Source organism: Triticum urartu, chromosome 6A (assembly GCF_056163025.1).
Source record: "Triticum urartu cultivar PI428250 chromosome 6A, HENAU_Tu73, whole genome shotgun sequence".
Taxonomy (NCBI): Eukaryota; Viridiplantae; Streptophyta; class Magnoliopsida; order Poales; family Poaceae; genus Triticum; species Triticum urartu.
The window spans coordinates 455,181,843-455,202,390 of record NC_141878.1 but is presented as its reverse complement, the minus strand read 5'-3'; the positions used below and the strand labels follow the sequence as shown (position 1 = coordinate 455,202,390).

Genomic DNA, 20,548 nt, shown 5'->3' with positions numbered 1-20,548 from the left:
TCCCTAAAGCGACCGTCTCTGGCACGGCGAAGAAGCCCACGCACCCTGAGCACTGAGTGGGGTCGCTCAAGCGCAAAGAAAAGAAGTGGCGCAGCAGGGCAACGGAAGGAGGAATGCCTACCATTGCCTCGCAAACAAAAGCAAAGATAGACAGAAGGGTAATGGACTCAGGCCCGAGGTGCATCATGCGGATCTGATAATGGGAGAGCACCGCATTGAAGAAAGTGGAAAAGGGGGGAACCAGACCCGCCCACAGGGCATCGGCGAAGAATCGGACCTCTGTCACAATCCTATCAAGGGAGGCATGGGACGCAGGCTAGACTGTGGTCCTGCCGCACTCTTTGAAGATAGTGGCAAGGGCAGAGCGGACCTTGTTCAAGGCTTCTGGATTGAGTATGATCGACCAATCAACGGCGGGGGCCGCCACCGGAGGTGAGCGGGGCGAAGGCGCGGGCTTCTTCCCCTTTCCTTTCTTTGTTGGCGCCATGGCGACGGAAAGAGGGAAGAGATCGAGCCGGATTGGCGGCGGAGGTTGGAGCTCGAAGAAGAAGGAAAGGTAGGAGGCGAGCGAGCAGCGGAAAGGGGAACAACTGCGTGCAACTACGGGTCCGCTTAACCGGGCGCGTAACAAGGCATCATGGGGAAGCGTAGACGCCCGCGTCCAATCAATCGCCATGCGGCGCCCGAGGCCGTAGGCTATTGGGTCCCGCGGCGCTTCGTGCTTGCCCCTTCGCTTCTCTGCTAAGCCAAGCCCGGGCGCGCCTTGGGCCCGGGGGCTACTGTCGGTGTTCTGGGAATGGGGGTCCCCAGACTTGCCTGCCTGCGGCCTGCGGCGTGGCTCGAGTGGGGGCCCAGTGCGGCCCAGCTTCATTAGCTCAAGCTCAAGACCCTCGCAAGGGGCCAAGCCTTGCGGGGAGGACGACAGGAGGCTTCCTCAGGAGCAGCCTCATCAGGCAGGCTCGCGAGGAGGCGGAGAGATCAAGGCAGGGGTGCCTCGCGAGGAGCCCGTGACGCAAGCCATGACGATCGAGATTAGGCGGGCGCCTGGCGAGCGCCGGCCTGCGCAGTGTCCTTGTTTCCCCTTCGGTGCAAAGGGAGCAAGCACAGGCCAAGGCGTCGGGCAAAGGTTACCATTCCCGTGCAACGAGACCAAGACCAGCAGAGTGGCAGGACGGAGGTCACCGTGGAGCCCAAGACGGCGTCATCACCAGTGCTTTTGGCAGCCGAAGGCCACCTTTGGTCAGGATAACTTGTACTAGATGTTCCCCTTCAAAATGGCCAATTGTTGGCGCCCTTCCCGCTCATTATTTGGGAAGAGGACCAGGGCCTCTATAAATAGGACTAGCCCCCAAAGAGGAAAGAGGAGGGAAAAAGAGAGAGAGAGAAGAGAAAGAGAGAGGGAGATCCAGACCAAGTAGAACACACCGCACCAGCTCAACAACACCTCTCGCGAGGCCGTTCTTCCCATGTATTGTTCATCATCAGCCCCTGAGGCAATCCACCACACCACACACTAGAGTAGGGTATTACACCACATCGGTGGCCCGAACCAGTATAAACCTCGTGTCCCTTGAGTGTTCTTCTTTCTAGCCTAGATTTCTTGTGAGCCATAGAAGCGCGAGTCGGTAGGGGAAATATCTCCGTGCGCACCCTAGAGTTCGAACCTTAACTGTCTGCCGGAACCCAAAATCCGACAGTTGGCACGACAGGGTTCGGCGGACCAGCATTACCTAAATAAGGTTGACAATATCGATATCCTTCTCAATAAGGCTTCGGATGCGACTTTGCAGAGTCCGCACCTCGTCAACTGATCCCCAGTCCAACCCCTTCACTACAAAAAAAAAGATACATCCATGACATTTTGGGCCGAACAAATTTTTTTTCTGTCATACATATGACACTTCTATGACGATAATTGTGACAAAACCCGGTATCATCATAGATGTGGTGGGCTCCTACTTCTATGACAAAAAATCATGACAGAAAATGGGCTTTTCATCCTGGGCGGCCCGGATACGCAGTTGCATGACATTCTTTGGGCCGTCCATGACGGAAAAAACCGTGGTAGAAGCGAGGGCGAGGAAAATTTCGGGGAGTTCCCGGTTACGGTGGGAGGTCGGGGGCCGAGCGATGCGCGTTTCTCTCGTACATGTACGCGTGTGTGTGCGAGGCATTGGCTCTAACTGAACCCGAGTGAGACGTTGGGCTCTAACTGAACCCGAGCGATTGCACTGCAGGCTACGCGTTACTGAACCCGAGCGATCGATCGATGGCTGTTAACTGAACCCGATCGAGCGATTCCTTCGCTACTACTGCTAACTGAAGCTGATCGATGCTACCTCTGGGATGAACAGTGAGTGTTGCGGGGGGGGGGGGGGGGGGTTGGATGAACAGTGAGCGGTGGCGTTGCCTCTGGATGAACAGGACCCCGTGATGTGGTGGAGGGCTGGATGAATAGTAAACGGTGGAGGGGTGCCCGTGGAGGGGTGGTTGAATAGGACCCCGTGGTGTGGAGGGCTGGATGAATAGTTGATGGTGGAGGGGCGCCCACGGAGGGGTGGTTGAACAGTAGCCGGTGGAGTAGCGCGCGGTGGAGGCTGGATGAATAGGAGCCCATGGAGGCTGGAGGAGGTCGACGGTAGCCCGTGGAGGCTGGAGGAGGTCGACGGTGGAGATGAACAGTATCCCGTGGAGTCCCGTTTTGCGGTACGCCACACCCCTCCCGATGAACAGGACCCCCGTTTCGACTGTAGGAGTTCTGTTTCGTCCGTTTTGCGGTATGCCACACCCCTCCCGATCAACAGGACCCCCGTTTCGACCATAGGAGGTCCATTTCGTCCGTTTTGCGGTAAGCTACACCCCTCCTGATCAACAGGACCCCCGTTTCGACCGTAGGAGGTCCATTTCCTTTGTTTTGCGGTACGCCACACCCCTCCCGATCAACAGGGCCCCGTTCCGAACGTAGGAGGTCCATTTCCTCCGTTGTGCGGTATGCCAGGCCTCGTTTCCGTCGCCTGTTCCGTCCAAGCCCTCCTGATGAACACGACCACGCATTCCATTCCGACCCAGCCGGTTGGCTCCCACGCGTTCCGTTGCCTCCCGATGAACACGACGCATTCCGTTGCCTCCCCATGAACACGACGCATTCCGTTGCCTCTCCATGAACACGACAACGATGATGTTTCTCCATTCCGACCCAGCCATGTACACGAGCCCTGGCCGTACGTATGCGCGAGTAGGCATTCGAGACCCCGCCCGTATGTACACATACGTGGCCGTATTTTCTTTCTTGCACCCTGGCCGCTGTACGTACGTGTACATGCTACATGTGCGCCTTTACTACGACACGTGCGCGCCTCTACATCCACTAGTATAAATGTACGTACACGTTCGTGACCAGAATGACAACGCTACGTACGCTTCGACCAGGTGGGTCCCGACTGTCAGGCACTTCCTTGCCTGCGAAGATGTAGCTGGTGGGTCCGAGCAGTCAAGGGGGCGAATCGTTTTTCTTTTTGCCCGGACGCACTTCCTTGCGTGCGAAGATGTAGCTGGTGGGTCCCAGCAGTCAGCGGCAAACGTTTTTTTCACGAAATACGGTGACCCGTCTGGTGGGTCCCTGCTGTCAGGTGGACGAATAATTATTTTGCACGTAATAAGGAGGCACTTCCTTGCTGCGGCCGTGGACCCAGCTGTTAGCCTCTCCACGTACAGTCCATGTCCGATGGAAGCCGTTCCTTGACCATGTTGACTACGCCGCACCGAGAGCACCAGGGCGGTGGACGACAGCGAGGCCTAGGAAGGGGACGACATGGAGCCGGGGAAGACGCGGTAGTGGATGCCTGCGCGTAGAGGAGTACGAGGGTTCACTGGTTCGCTGCGGTGTGAGGCTATCGTCGCCGCAAAATAACAGAGGGTGTGGGTGAGTAGAGGGATGGCCTGGCCAGCGGTGGGAGTAGTAGGGGCGGTGAGGCCTCCGCCGCATTGTAGCCGGCCACGGGAGGAAGGAGCATGAGGCACGACTGGCGCTGGTTTGGGCGGCTGGAGCAAGAAGACCAGAGGTTGAAGAAGCACTACGGCCGTTGGATGGACATCGTACGATCACTGGAGCTAGAATCATGCATATTGACTAAGTTGACAAAGCCCTCCGTCCCCGTCAACTTAGTAGGCCCACAAGTCAGCCTGCCACTATACTGGGTCCCAGCTAACAGGGGAAGTATTCATTTTTTGTGCGTAATAAGGAGGCACTTCCTTGCGTGCAAAGATATAGCTGGTGGGTCCGAGCTGTCAGTGGTGGTAATGTTTTCTTCACGAAATACAGAGGCCCTTTCGGTGGGTCCCTGATGTCAGGTGGAGGAATCATTATTTTGCGCGTAATAAGGAGGCATTTCCTTGCGTGCGGCCGTGGACCCAGCTGTCGGCCTCTCCACGTACAGTCCACTTCAGATGCATGTCGGTCGTTGACCACATTGACCAGGCCGCGCCGAGAGCAGCAAGGCGGTGGACGACGGCAAGGCCTAGGAAGGGAATGATACGGAGGCAGGGAAGACTCGGCAGTTGTTTCCCACGCAGAGAGGAGTACGACTGTAGGAGGGTTTACTGGTTCATCTGCCGTCGCCGGAGAATAACAGCAGGTGTGGGTGAGTAGAGGGATGGCTAGGCCAGCGATAGGAGTACATTGGGGCGGTGAGTCCTGCGCGACAACAGAGCCGGCCACGGGGAGGAGGGAGCAGGCAGTCCCGCCGGCGCTTGTTTGAGCGGCTGGAGTAGGAAGAGCAGAGATTGAAGAAGCACGACGGGCGTTGGATGACCATCCAACAGTCACTGCTTGTGCATCAACCTTTTTTTAGGAAAGCCTCAAATCTGTGGAAAACAGCATACAACCCATCTGCCATTATTTCTAATAATTTACAGCCCATTTGCTAATTATTAAGGTTTTTTTGGAGCCCATATTCTTTTTGTTAGCATTACAACCCATATTGTGGACACGGTTAAAAAATTATACGAAATTTTGCATATTTCGGTGCGGTCCGAACTGTTTTTAATCCCGAAATTTCGACTCACATTCAAACTGATTTTAAAAATAAATGTATATCAATATAAAATCCAACAAATTCTCCACGCATAAAAATTAATGTAATTTAAAATCTCAAAATGAAAAAAAGATATTTGAAACTAATTGTCGGTTTGATGTGTTTTAAAAATGTACAGCCCATTTCTCATTACTGATGGGCCATTTTCTCGGCCAGCCGAATGAAAGCTCTCCTCGTCTTGAAAAATTTGCAGCCCAACAGGCCTGACAAAGCGACTTGGCAAATCACAAAAAACCTGGGATGTGGCCTGGACCCAGCTGTCAGCCTCTCCACGTACAGTACTCTTCCGATGGAAGTCGTTCCTTGACCATGTTGACCACGCCGCGTGGAGAGCACCATGGCGGTGGACGACGGCGAGGCCTAGGAAGGGGACGACGCGGAGCCGGGGAAGACACGACAGTGGAAGCCCACGCGGAGAGGAGTACGAGGGTTCACTGGTTCGGCTGCGGTATGAGGCTGCCGTCGCCGTAGGGCCTGGCCAGCGGTGGGAATAGTAGGGGGCGGTGAGGCCTCCGCGGCAGCACAGCCGGCCACGGGAGGCAGGAGCATGCGGCATGACCGGCGCTGCTTTGGGCGGCTGGAGCAAGAAGAGAGGTGGAAGAAGCACTATGGCCGTTGGATGGACATCGTACGGTCAATGGAGCTAGAATCGTTCATATTGACTAAGTTGACAAAGCCCTTCGTCCCCGTCAACTTAGTAGGCCCACAAGTCAGCCTCCCACCAAGATGGGTCCCAGCTAGCCGGGGGAGTATTCATTTTTTGTGCGTAATAAGGAGGCACTTCCGGTGGGTCCGAGCTGACAGCGGGGGGAACGTTTTTCAAAAAATACGATGCCCCATCAGGTGGGTCCCAATAATCAGGGGGCAAACGTTTTTTTTCGCAAAATACGGTGGCCCGTCCAGTGGGTCCCTACTGTCAGTTGAAGGAATCATTATTTTCCGCGTAATAAGGAGGCACTTACTTGCTGCGGCCGTGGACCCGGCTGAGACTCTCCACGTACAGTATACTTCCGATGGAAGTCGTTCCTTGACCATGTTGACCTCGCCGCGTTCCGTTGCATGCATGCGTCCATGGGCGTGGTGCGTCCCCACTGTCAGCTTCTCACGTACAGTCATGTTTCGATGACTCTCGGTTGTTGACCTCGTTGACCACACCGTGCCGAGCGCACCCAGACTGGAACGACCCGGAGATGGGGAAGACGGGGCAGTGGAGTCGCAGATGGAGACGAGTGGGAAACTTCACTGGTTCGGGTGCGCGGCAGCACAGCCGCGGTGCCGCCCATGGGAGACAGGAGCAAGAACAGAGGTTGAAGAAGGAGCACGGCTGTTGGATTAACATCCAATGGTCCAGCTGCTAGAATCATTTGTTGATTAAGTTGACAAAGCCGTGCGTACACGTCCGCTTAGTAGGCCCACAAGTCAGTCACCAAATCTGACGGGTCCCAGCTGTCAACGGGATGAATAATTTTTTTGCAAAACAAGGAGGCACTTCCTTCCGTGCGAAGATACAGCCGATGGATCCCAGCTGTCAGGTGGAGGAAACATTTTTTTCAGCTTAATAAGGAGGAACTTTCCTTGCGTGCAACCATGGACCTCGTGGGTCCCAGCCGTCAGGCTCTCCACATACAGTCCTCTTCCGATGACTCTCATTTGTTGACCACGCCGCACCGAACGCAGCGAGGCGGTGGACGACGGCGAGGCCCCAGACGGGAACGACTCGGAGATGGGAAAACGCGGCAGTGGAGTCGTAGATTGAGAGGAGGAGAAGGGTTATAACTGGTTCTGTTGCGGCGTGGGGCTGTAGTCTGTGGAGAATAACAGGAGGTGTCGAGGGGTGGAGGGATAGCCTGGCCGGCGGTGGGATAGCGCTTCGCAGCGATGCGTGCTAAGCAGAGCCGCTCGCCGCCGGAGGCCGGACCAGGCGGTCCCGGCGACGCTGGAGGAAGAAGACGAGAGATTGAAGGTGCATGCCGGCCGTTGGATATAAATCCAATGGCTGTGGATGACACAATCATTTGTTGACCAAGTTGACAACGCCCTGCGTAGGCTTCGACCTATTGGCCCACATGCAGCCTGCAAAAATGTGGCATATATTTAACCCATATTTTCTAGAATGTACAGTCCATTTGTTGGGCTGGGTGAACAAATAATTTCGCGTCAATCAGGCCCATTTATATTTTCTAAGAAATCCCAGCCCATTTGCACTTCCTTGAAATACATGTATTAGGTGGGCTCGTTATATATATAATGTTATGTTAGAAGGAGCAATTAATATCAAAGAATAAACCGGAGAGGCACATTTTATATATATAATTAAGAAATTAGCGAGTTATTGCTCAAAATAAAAATGAGCGCGTTATTATTAAATTTGTCCTTAAAATCTTCGCAAGCTTTTGTACGCAATCACCAGGATTTTCCTTGCCTGTGAGTCAAAAACAACCAGGATTTTCCTTGCCAACTTCCGTTAAACATTTACTTTTATAAGTTAATAACATGTGGGATGTTTTTATAATGTATATATAAGTCTCTATTAAATATACGATAATAGTAATAATATAAATATATATAATGTGGTTAGAAGGGAAAACATAAATTGGACACAGCATTACTTTTATAAGAGACATGCGTTTTATACCCCACATTAGGCATACTAACAAGTTCACACACAAATACAACAGAAAAGGTAAACATTCATATCAAACTCAGGTTCAAAGGACAAGTTCATATTCATAGCCAACATTCACTATCAACAACTCAAAAGATTCATATATACACAAGCTCAGCATATCTATGCATCCAAATGATTGATAGATCACACGGCAATATTCATACATAATTCACAAAAAGATTCAGATATACACATGTTCAGTATGTTTATGCATCCAAATGATTGAGATCACAGCCAATATGATCCATGGACGAACTTTAATTACCTAGGGTACAGACTGGTAAATGGTGTTCAATCGGAAGTACTTTTGCTAAAATTAGTTCTTGTACGAGTAAACTTTCGAGTACATAAGAGGCAGCACAGACAATCTGAACTTTGCTTGTAGGTTTATCCTCAGATAGTGGCCTTGTGCCGAGGGAGGTTTGAGCAACTTGGCCACTACTTTCATCCAACTAGTTTACTAGCTCATCTTGGTCCTGTATCTCGCCAAAATTCTATATTGCAGACGAGAAAGGAGGCGGTTGAGAAAATGAACCACCCAAATTTTTTGTGCAGTTCAACTGAAATGGAGCATCCTTGGCGTGCAGACTGATTAAGTGCCAGATGAATATACGCGTCAACCAACTTGTCTGGAATCTTTAGACTCCATGCCATATAGTTCGCTACCATATGTGTCGATAACCAAAAGGCACAAGTTGGGACCAAAGACTGGACTACATTTTTCTGGGCTATGCACCAAGCAATATTTTTGGCGTTCACTCTCCTAATACTTGGAGTTTGACAATTGGTTGACGCCGGTTGATACTCGAATGAATATAGGCACTTCTTGTCAACATCGATGCTTGTCTGAGTGAACTTTGGAGTACATAGCAGCAACATAAGTACCTGTCCATCTGATCATTTTGTGCAGTTCTACTGAAATCACCCGATGTAATGATTTGCCTGCGAGTTCAGGCTCCAAATTACTCCTTTATGAAATCGGCAAACAGTAGCACAATACCAAATTACCAATACATATGACAGGCACAATAATCAGGATAAAGACAAGTACCAACCTATGTGAGGTAGCATATCAATTACTATTTCCTTTGACTCGAAGCCGAGATAAGCCAAGCGACTGACAGCAAAGGAAGAAAGCAAGCGGAGATTAGCGACTGACAGGAAAGGACGGAAGCTGTCGAGGCAATGAAGCACCCAAAGTTTTTGTGCGGTTCCACCAAAATCGAGCAACCCTGTTGGCACATATATTGAGAGAGTGAGATTACTGTAATAGTGGGATTAGTTGATGAAACATACACTAACAAATAGAAGCACCCTCATTATCTTAATGGGTAAAGTTAGCAACATAGTAGTCTTGCTTAAAGATAGGTATTAGTTTATTTAATCAGTGCCAATTAGCTCAACCCAACACTCAAAGCATTGCCATTTATCATAGGTTGCAAAACTTTAACGTGCAAAGATAAAGGAGTTTCTCATGACAGTAGCACGATACAAATAGAGATGACATCAAACTAATATGGATGAAGGCCTTAGGCCCGTACCAACCTGAGAAAAAAAGCTTATTCATGTAGTCCCATAAGAGATGATAAAGCACTCACTGGAATCACACAATAGTATATATTTTTGTGCACTTCAAATGTATGGTTGAAATCACTCTTGTTTACCAGTGCTGAGATTATATCGAAAGATTATCAAGAACTTCCAGCAGAGTTAAAGCACTGGCTGGGATACAGTTCATTGTATTGTCTTGTGTAGTTCCACTAAAATGTATAATTGGCACAACATGATCCCTGTTTGCACAAGTAGGACATAAGGTGAAACCTTCATTAGCTTAGTGAGAAAGGATAGGAAGACATTAGCATATTACTCAAACAGTAGCATCAAATTCATGATGGACAATATGCAAAACATTGCCTCATTGAACCAATGGTAATAAATTGACATGCAAAACAATAGCACTATTATGTCATGACACTAATAATATTCCCTCCCTGCTCCACCACATGATTCACCTCCATAGACAAACATACACACGTACATGATTCAGCATAGGGTCCTACTAAAGATTTGTTCAACTCCAACAAGAAAATTAGGCAGTAATAAATTAGTGGTACTTAAGTACTCCTAATTAATTAAGTGAGACAGCGGAAGTGGAAGGGCTCCCTGGAGGATCATCTCACATGTAAGGTAGTCGTTGCCGGAGCCCTTGAATGGCATCGACTGAGGCCTCTGGCTTCAGCAAGATCGCCTTGGCACTATTTATTCTTCTTCTTCTTCCTCTTCATGCTCTGTTTCTCTTTCTCCTCACCAGTTGGTGAAACCAAGTACATGATTGGCCTTCTAATTCAGAATTGGTTTTGTCAGTGAGGGAGTACAAGTGTACTAGTAAAAAACATCATTATTTTCTCATGGCAGTCGGAAAATAGAGATGAACACATGCATTAAATATCATTCTTACCCAAAGGAAGGTTATGGCGCCAATATGGATGATGAGGATTGGAACACAGATCTCCCTTTGTGCAGTTCCACCAAAATGAACCAACTGTTCCATTCTGACATTCCAGTTAAACAACACAAAAGTCACTTTTTTAAGAAGAGTTTTGTGCAGTGCACCAAAAGGTCACAACAGCAACCAGGTGAATTGGATATCCCTGTTTGCACAAAAAGGCACAGAGGAAACAGTCAGAGTCTCAAACAATTACAGGCAAAAACATTTGGCTAAACTTGTCATGGCTTATAATAGTGGCATGACTTCATTTTTACCAGGGACATTAGATTAAGAACAACTAAGGCTGCGTTCGGTTTCACAGGTTTGGTGCAGGATTTTTGTAGGAACACAATTCCTACGGTATTCTTTCCCTTCCAACCGTTCGGAACACGGGAAAGGTGAATATTGTTTCATAGGAAAGCTGGTCTGGTAGTACTGATTCCATAGGATTAGAAACATCCACGCGCTACTCATTTTTTGGGCGGAAGCCCGAGGCAGCCGCTCGCTGCCATGCGTTAGACAGGTTGCTGCGCTGTGTTGCCGAAATAAAAAAATCAACCTATGTGTGGTACGTGAGGTGAGGACAAGAGTAGTCATTGTGCAGCTGAATAAACAAATAGCATCTCATACTGCCAAGCATGCTACTCTAAAAAAATAAATATGTACATTTCGTAGTCCATCCGAACACATTTTCTTGAGAGTTTCCTTCAGTTCGCTGTTCCATAGTTTTATACTTGCATTCCTTTCCTATTCCTCTATTTTTCATTAAGACCTATTTTTTCTGCCCCTTTATTCCGAACGGAGCCTAAATACTTGGTATAAGGGCATGGGGCAGTGGGTGCACCAGCAGTCCAGCACCATGTACGTAAATAGGGGCATAAAATGGTGATTCACAGTTTGTTGCCCCGAGAAACAAACATCCAAGAAACATATCTGGGTTGGTCCCATTTTTGTTCACTCTAGCCACCTACTCCTATGTGTGGATAGCAAATCTAGTCCTGGTCATACCACTGTGTACAGAGTTACCCCTATATTTCTCTTTTCGACCAAGAGACCGGTTGGATGACCAGTCTGTACTACTTTCACCCCCTTTCCTTCTTGTTTGTACCAAGTCCGATGTACATACTAAATTCCCCCACCCCCACTTTATTTCTTGTTTGAACCAAGTACTCCCTCCGTCCGGAATTACTTGTCATCAAAATGGATGTGTCTAGAACTAAAATACATCTAGATACATCCATTTCAATGACAAGTATTTTCGGACGGAGGGAGTACAAGATTCGACTCCATGAAGTAGCTTTACCTCTAACAATAGAAGAAGAAAAAATATGTGACGTTGGACCATCCTATCGAGAGGGGCTGAGAGGTAGAAAATGATGCACACGCAGCGACGTAGCGAGCTGGGGAAGTAGAGCTAAGCCGGTTTCGAACGAAGATATACCTGAAGGTCGTCGGGATGTGGATAGGTGGGCGGCGGGAGGCCGGATCCGTCCACAGGCAACGACGAAGGGATCAGAGGACCTCCCGCGCCGGCGCTCGGCCAGAGATAACGGTGCGGCCGGCAGTGGGTCCCCTCCCTCGCTGTCGACGACGGCCTAAACGTTGCCCCTCCTCCCCTTCACCGGTGGAGGGAGATATGTCATCGGCCGCCTAACCATCTCTTTCCAACTTCGTTGCTACTACATTCGTCTCAAAATATAAGATGTTTTCAGGTAACCTTTCAATTCAGATTCTTTCTTAGAGGAATGTTTTTTTTGTGGGTAGGGGGGGAGGGGGGACTTGGAGAAATGTTTCAATTCAGATGATCTAAACCTGGTCTTATGGGCCTATACCGCAGTTCGGTTCGGCCCATCTCTCTACTCATCATGGCCCGGCTTGGTACCCCTAAAAGAAAATACATGGCCCGGCTTGGATGCAGAGCAGCGCGGCTGGACGTGTAGGTGCGTCGACCTCCCGACGCCGGTCACCGGATCCGCCATAGCTCGATCCGGCTTCCTCTCTGGTTCTTCGCCCCGGGGAGCAGCGGTGCCCTCTCAAGCGACCAGGCGGCGTCCTCCATCGAGGTGCTTCCCTCCATCCTCTCTCCATTCTTCTCCCGCCCCCTCTCTGTAAGCTGCTACCGACAGAGCCGCCCCCCTCTCCAGCCCGGCAATCGACGGCGACTCCGGCCGCGGCGGCGGCCGGCAGCGAGGCAGCCCTCCTTAATCCCCCCTCCCCCCTTAACTTGTCCCTTTTAACCCTTCCTGTTGATTCCCAATAGTATAACCAATTCGTACTTTAATTGCTCCATGGACATTGATTTCCATTTGTAAACTTATACTTTCTCTGGAAATTCTGCGTCTGCCACTGGGCATTACGATGGCCAGACGTTTGAGTGACCTGAATGGACTTTGGATTGTCTAGAGGCTGGTGGGAGTTCCTTTTGGAGTGACACGAGCAGTTATCAGTTGTCCATTGAAATAACCCAGACGAGTTGCTTTCCGAGTCGCCGACTCATACTTATTTCTGGGCCGTGTAGGTAAATCTGTGATCATGGTTGTTGAACAAGCAAAAATAAGACCGTGACAGTACGATGGAAATGTGTTGTTCCAGATAGGCTATTGAGTGTCAATAACATAATGCTATTTCCTCGAGTGTAGCCTGTGCATTTTTACTCTTTGCCGCGTGTCGAGTTGGACATGGTGCACAAGTTTGAGTGGCTGGTCATTATCAGCTGATTTTCATTCCTGAAGAGCATAGGCACTCTCGGGAGTTATTCTTGAGAACATCAAAATATATTATCGATGCATAATTGCCATTCTAGAATGGGTAATGCCTGGTGATGCAATTTATAATATTTCTGTTGTAGAAGCAGTAGCATATCTGTGTATACAGTATACTTGTTTAATTTTTATTGGTGAATATTTTAAACTTTTCTTAGGATTTATCTGACACAAATGACTAATTGTACATCACGCAAGTGCCCAAATACCATTATAAGTACTATAACTTACTGCTTATTTATCCATTCTTGTTGAATATTCAGTGTGTCAGGAGGATCCAAATGGCATGATCACTGCTTTCTATTAAGTAAGGTGTTCTCCGATGGCTCAATTCATGGATTTACGGGCTTTCATTTTGCGTGCGCGTGTCCTCAAATTTTATAGGCAGGCACTGCGTATGACTCGCCGAGCCCCTGAACATGCTCGTGGTCTGTCATTTTTAAACCTTGCTCTTTTATCTGCTGTGTGCTGTTATCTTTGAAGTTTGCTAATTATGTTTGTTGTTATTTGTCCAGATGAGTTGAGGCAGACAGTACGGGCGGAGATTGAAAAAAATCGCAATTGTGATGATAAGCAAAAGATTAAGTTTTTAATTAGTGAAGGACTACAGAGATTGAAGGGTCTTGATGAGATGCTTGACATGACAGGAAACGGATAATTTGAGCTGTATCATGGGGACTGTTTCAATATTCAGTTGTCTCCCTTGAATTCATCGAAACAATTGTTTGATGTGGTTCAGTTTTCACAGACAGCAGAAGCTGAAAACGGTGTACTGGACTTTTCGTGCAAAATCTGTGCAACCTTTTATTTGAGAATGCAGATCAGGTTAGATGGGCAGCGATAGAGAGTGGACTTGTTGAGAGTTATGTCACAACGTCCAGATTACTTTTAATAAAACACTGGGATTGAGCCTGCACTTTATCGCGACAACCCTTTCGTATTTGTTGTTCAATAGCATGATGAGTGTTTTCTGTGTGTGGTGTATTTGTGTTCTTTCGATTGAAATCAGATGCCAGAGAGGTTGTATGGTTGTATGCTGGTGTGGCCTAGGCCTCTCGTGCCCTTCAGTTATGTCATCATATTTACAAGCCTGCTGCGTATGCGAAGTATTTCCATATTCAGAAATATTGTAACCGGTTTACCTGTGAAATCTGCTTATCGAGGGATGCAATGCTGGGAATCTTCTGCAATGATGGCAGTTGGTTTTGTTGTTCTTTGTACCATTATCAGACTGGGAAATTCTAGCTTCTACTGCATATATTGCATCGTACATGCATAAATTAGTGTGTTTGGCATCATGTTGCCGTAAGATGATACAACAAAATCCGGAAATTACTTATTTTAGTTAGATTCTTTGCATAGCGCTGAATGTTTACATACTTTGGATCTTTGTTGGGTTATACCTTAGAACTGCAAAAAAGTACATGTTATATTAATGTTTTGCTCTATCTGTGTGTTCTGCCCTTCTGCTAATTCCACATTTACCTTCTTTATTTTGTTTTAAGTACTACACCTGGAATGAAACTTCCTTTTTTTTATTGTTCTTCGTTCAGCTTGAAGGGTAATCCTGGATGAGAGTCAAATATTTCCTTGGGGTTATTGCATAAGCAATTTTTTCTCTGATTGGTAACAAGTTCATGATGCTCTTGTGCCATTCATTCTTCTAATTTCTTTTGGCAGTCTTTCTGGTTAGCTTCTGTGTTCTACTGTTCTCTCATACGTTCCTGTATGGCCAAGAACTCAAAATTACTACTCCCTCTGTTTCAAAATAAATGTCGTGGTTTTAGTTCAAATTTGAACTTAAACCACTTATTTTGTTACGGCGGCAGTATGTTTAGATTGCAAATGGTGTATTGTCATTTTGTTTTTGTTCATGGTTATTTGCTTGATTTCACATACTAGCACAAACCCCATCAGTTCAGTAATTTGTTGGAGAGTACTATATATATATATATATATATATATATATATATATATATCATAATTTGGGGCTCTGAGCTTCAAACACGCATATGTGCATGCTTATCCTGCATATAATGGCTGTCATCGAAGGGCAGTGATTCAAATAAATCACGACTCATATATGTTAGAACTTGCATTCTACTGCTAATGGATATTTTGAGTGTCCATATCATGGGCAGAATATGCATTCTACTCCCTCCGTTCCTAAATACTTGTCTTTCTAGGCATTTCAACAAATGACTATATATGGAGCAAAATGAGTGAATCTACACTCTAAAATATGTCTACATACATTTGTATGTAGTAGTCATTTGAAATGTCTAGAAAGACAAATATTTAGGAACGGAGGGAGTAGTCAATTAGCTTGTATGATGCTTTGAGGACCAACAAGTTCTTGTAGTCTATGCAACATAGAAGAGCTTCATTAAAATTCACTGCATCCCCAAATATGTGAAATGATAAGGCTGCTCTTTGTTACTCAAAAGTACCCTTTCCATTAAACTTATTATCTGACTCAAATTCATATTGAGACGCATAAGGAAAACGCATCCTAATGGCTCACATTTTATCCTTGGCATCAGCATTTAGAAGATCCCAAAAGCAGCCACGTTCATCTGGTAAAGTGCTGGCTGGGAGCACCTAAATTGTATCTTCTGCGGAATATATCCGGTGTTCGCCTTCCAACTGCTGTTATCATCAACGGATGCTACTGCTGGTTCATTTAGATATGCGCAGCTGCTCTTCCTCCACCTGCACTTCCAAACTTTCAGAAGTTAGTATGTAGTTCCATAGTTTCTGTTTTGCATCGGTTACGGAAATATGGCCAGACGTTGTAATTTGTAAAGGTGTGCCCTCCATGTCAAGATCACCATTAGAACGAAGAAAAAAGAATAGCTTACCAATGCTTGATGCCAATTTGTATCTCAATGTTCCTGGCGATCTCTCCCTCCTCCATCATCTCGCTTGTCTCTGCTTTCTCGTCTATAATCCCGTCTATCCTTTGTACAAAAAACATGTAATCTTCTTGCTGCTCTTAACAGAGTTTGAGCAATCCAAATTAATTATACAAACACAAATGGCAAAGGTATCGAAATGACACTGTCATACAATATTCTTTCCATGTACTACCTGTATAATAATGTCATACTAAGGTTTACAGAGCTTATGCTGTTTTTTTTTCGATTTAAAGCGGGTATGCAGTTAAGTATAAACTAGGTAGTAAATGAAATGGGATCATCAAATTATTAACAGAGTATTCTTGACCGACGATGAGGGGTAACAGTATACTTGCCTTGAGAGTCTTGAGTTTGATCCTTGCAGCCTCCTTCTCGTCATCGAGCCGGCGTTCCTCTTCCTCCAGTTTCTTTCTCCTCCAGAAACGGTCGATCTCCGCCCGGGTGATGCTCTGGACCGGGCCTGCCATCCTTCCCCGGCGAACACAAGGACCTTTGATCATCTTCATGGCCGCGCGCCCTTTGATCATCTTCTCCCTCTCTATAGAGTTGAGTTCAGCTCAGCAAGCTTATGAGGAGAGTGACATGTCAGGTGTCTATCCACTCTTCTCAACCATCGGTCTCTTGAGCATCTGGTGTTTGCTTTTGGAGTTGGGAGTCACCGGTGGAGAGCTTCTGTTCAGGAAGAGTGCACGCACTCTGCTAACATGGACCCCCTCTAGCAAGCACCAACCATTGTACGTGTACTATCCAACTCCCGTCTCCTAGTTAGTGGAATGTTGCTAGTGCCTAGTGGGATGTACATGTACGTACCGTTTGGTGCACTCTATTCTAAACTCTTTCACTTTCGCGTAATGATTTCATCCGAGTTTGAATCATGAGTATGCAATTGCTTGTCCTTATGGGCCTAGGATATAAGGTTGCCGTGAGTGCGTTAAGACTGCTGATGTTGAATTATAGCCATGCCACTGGGATCATGTGACTTAATTGTAATGATTGCCAGAAATATCTTAATACAGGCTAAATACACATCTCCACTGAAAGAGTACTGGATATGGATAATTACCAAGAAACGTAACACCCTCTGATGACCATTCGGCATGAGTGGTGAGCTATTCCAAAAGAACAATGAACCATACTCGCCCTCCATGAATAATACAAGCGCCGGATCATCGTCACACAATGCTTTGCAAAGTTCACATGCTAACACGAAAGTTCAAGGACGACAAAGGTCGCTCATAATTCGAGAGATTTTTAACTCAAACCGCCACATCCACTTTGTATATTGGTTAAAAGTGATCGTCTTGATTTCTGAATGATAAGAACAGCCACTCAGGAACGTCTTACATTACAGGACGGAACGAGTAAAAAACAAGCCCTACTTCAAGCCGATCAGTGAGGACATTGGTTAGTGTAACAGAATACATCATAAAGAAGCCCTCCGTTCCAAAATAGATGACCCAACTTTATACTAAAGTTAGTACAAAATTGAGTCATCTATTTTGGAACGGAGGGAGTATGACTGTATGAACTGTACCATTGGTGATCAAATACCTGACTAAAAAGCATCTGAAATTCCCATTTTCAGTACCCAGTACACTTAGCTGAACAAGCGTTCGTTTATCTGAACTAGAGAAACCTACGTCGTTAGCCTAACACAGCAGGCCGCGGATTAGCTTATTAGACTGAAAGAATAGCATGGGAGGGCAGTCTGGCAAAGCAGCAACAAGTCCAAAACCAAGAAACTTGAGCATTGCCTTCTAAGAGCTTATGAGCTCCATGACTCATTCACACAAGTAAATTAAATTCTGAAGCATCTGACCATACCTAACGAGCCACAGATAGTGATGCCCAATTCTGAACAAAAAATGACATTTGAGGAAAGGGCAAAACACCATACATTATGTAAAGGAAATTTAAGCTTCAAGCTCTGCTAGTACTCATAATTCACACAAATATCACAAGATAACAATATGCCACAGAACAGGAAACAAGAATCCAACTATGGAGCATTTGATCTGAAAATTAATTGCAAATTAACTTAAGCAGAAGAGTAACCGCTGATCTTCTGATTAAAGAACCATGAAGGCATAACGCTAGCACTGTAAATTGTAATCTCAGGCTGCAAATGTTAGTATCCGCTTCAGATTCTGAAACACACGTTTGCAGTATGTTTTCAACCGACAGCTCAAAGGAAGAATCAAAATCGACAAAATCAGAATTGAAGAACGTCGGATCAATAGGATCGATATGCTATCAAACATCATAATTTGTTATCTTCATTCACAGCATTTACTGCTTCTCGTTCATCAAACAGACCCAATGCGGCCAAATGTGACGATCTGATATAGAAGAAAAGGAACCAAATCTGCAAAAAGCCTACTCATTTCTTTCTAGAATCGCAGTAACTACATGCAGTCTCCGGTTCAAGAATCCTATACACAACCATGTACTAGCAGACAAGGACTCACAAGAGCCAAGAAAACTAACTAGAGTTGGTCAAGAAGGCTTCGTAATCAGAGGTTCAGAGCCAGACCAAGAATCGTCAAGAACCAAGAACGCGCGCGCGCCGCGCCCATGTCAGCACCCTGGAGCCGGAGCAGTCTTGGCCGCCGTCGGCGAGGCCCGCGGCGACTGCGGCGTGGCCCAGATGTTGCACACGGGGCAGCGCGGCGAGATGGCCAGCCACCGGTCGACGCAGTCCTGGTGGAAGGCGCGGTTGCAGCCGGGGAGGACGCGCACGGCGCGGCCGGGCTCCATGGCGTCGAGGCAGATAGGGCAGAGCACCTCCTCCTCCTCCTCCTCGCCGTTCGGGGTCGCCTCCTGGACGACCCCGCCCAGCTGCCTCAGCTCCGCCTCTGATAGCCCGTTCTTGTCGTCGTCGTCGTCGACCGTCTCCGGCGTCTCGGGCGGCGGGGCGGGGGGCGGGCCAAACGCCACGGCCTGGAACAGGTAGCAGAGCCAGACGCCGAGCACCCCGAGCATGCCGATGGCGAGCGACCCCACGGCCAGGAACACCGCCCAGACCTGCGCCATCTCTGTCTCTCCTCTCGTCGAGCGCGCGTTGGTGGCAGTTACGGGCTCAGGCGCGTGGCAGACGTCGTGGAAATAGCACGGATGCAGAAGACGCAGGCAGATCCTATTTGACGCTCGTTAGCGTCAAAAGATCGAGCCTTCGCTGAGGCGATCGTCCGGTTGGGCCGGCCCACGTACGGGATTCGCCTGTTATTCGTTCGCTGCTGCTTCCTTTGCTGTTTCCTGCGGGGTTTTTTTTTTCGTTTTTCTTCTGTAGTTTTTTTGCTTCGGCTTTTCAATGTTTTGTCCAGTTGGTGATGGTTTTTTTGTTCCTTTTACCTTTCATTCCTTTTTCCTTTTCTTTTACTTTCCTTTATGTTTTTTCTTCTCATTTTTTGTGTGTTCACCGCGTATAACAACAATTTTCATCGTATATTAAGACATGTTCACCATATATTATGATAAATTTCACCATGCAATATAAAAAAGTTCATCATGTATTACAAAAATGTTCATCATACATTAATAAAATGTTCATGATATATTACAAAAACGTTCACCGTACATTATAAAAAAGTTCATCATGTTTTAAGAATTTGTTCAATGAATACTAAAAAAATTTCTCTGTGTATTTGAAATTTGTTCAGCATATTTTACAAAAATATTCAATGTGTATTCGAAAATTATTAAATTAATATTACAAAATGTTCATTGTATATTAAAAAATTGTTCAGTGTATATTATAAAAAAGTTCAACGTACACTTAAAAATTTTCAGCGTATATAGAATTTTGTTCATGTTTTTCTGTTTTTGTTCACGTTTCTTTGTTATAAAGGTTTTTTTCTAATTTTGAAATGTGTTCACATTTTCAAACATTATTCGCATTTATTAAGAAAGATTGTTCATATTTTTTCAAGAAAAACTGAAAATTTTGAAGGAAAAAACGAATCTGTCATTACTCCTTTGTACTTATACCTTGGCGCTGCAATCAAGAAGAGCACGGTTGCTACCTCAACTGGGTCCCGGCGGTGCTTCCTTCCTCGAGGTAGTGAGTTCTACTCCATGTGTTAACTTTATTTTTTTCCTGATTCCCGAAATTTTACATTGGACGCTGCTAACAGGCCGGCCTGTTTTGCGCGCCCTTTTAGCGAAAGGAGGTCGTATTGACGCACACGGGCGTCGAGCAGGGACTCTCGAGGACGCAGGTGTGTTGCAAACTTGCAATTAATAAGTACTGTAGCAATGGGCTATCAAATCGTATGGGCTGAAAAAGCCAGGTAGAGGCGAAATGAGACCCCTCCCGCCTCCACACCGGCAAAGGCTATATCTCGTTCATGGCCGGCCCGTTTTTCATTCATGGCCGGCCTGTTTTTTTTCTTTCGCTGTTTCAGATCAAGAAAATCAAATCGCTAGTGGTGATTGATGTACTAGTTTCTTCCCCTTTTTTATTTTATTTTACTTTTTCTTTCCATTTTCTCCATTTCTTCTGGTTTTCTAAATGTTATTTTTTTTTGTTTTTTCACCAGTTTTCTTTGTTTCTTTCACGATTTTCACTAGTTTTTTCCTTTCTTTTTTATCCATCTTTCCTTGCTTCTTTCTCGGTTCTC

General features: G+C 46.6%; 3 protein-coding genes across 3 annotated transcripts; 1 reads left to right on the top strand and 2 right to left on the bottom strand.

Moving 5' to 3' along the window:
• The first annotated feature begins 12,135 nt into the window (after nt 1-12,135).
• Nucleotides 12,136-13,995, top strand: LOC125512286 (LYR family of Fe/S cluster biogenesis protein). The gene is made up of 3 exons (XM_048677382.2): nt 12,136-12,312; nt 13,275-13,439; nt 13,527-13,995. Exons 2-3 carry the CDS (start codon nt 13,334-13,336, stop codon nt 13,667-13,669), a joined length of 249 nt encoding a protein of 82 aa, XP_048533339.1. The 5' UTR covers nt 12,136-12,312; nt 13,275-13,333; the 3' UTR covers nt 13,670-13,995.
• A 1,429-nt stretch (nt 13,996-15,424) lies between these two features.
• LOC125512285 (uncharacterized) lies at nt 15,425-16,637 on the bottom strand. Its single transcript, XM_048677381.2, has 3 exons — nt 16,265-16,637; nt 15,873-16,000; nt 15,425-15,723 (listed from the first exon to the last, which is right to left on the bottom strand). The coding sequence occupies exons 1-3, from the start codon at nt 16,454-16,456 to the stop codon at nt 15,558-15,560; spliced, it is 486 nt and encodes a 161-aa protein (XP_048533338.1). The 5' UTR covers nt 16,457-16,637; the 3' UTR covers nt 15,425-15,557.
• Nucleotides 16,638-18,147: 1,510 nt separating this feature from the next.
• On the bottom strand, nt 18,148-19,020 carry LOC125512284 (uncharacterized). Its single transcript, XM_048677380.2, has one exon. The coding sequence runs from the start codon at nt 18,960-18,962 to the stop codon at nt 18,507-18,509; it is 456 nt and encodes a 151-aa protein (XP_048533337.2). The 5' UTR covers nt 18,963-19,020; the 3' UTR covers nt 18,148-18,506.
• Between the last annotated feature and the right edge of the window lie 1,528 nt (nt 19,021-20,548).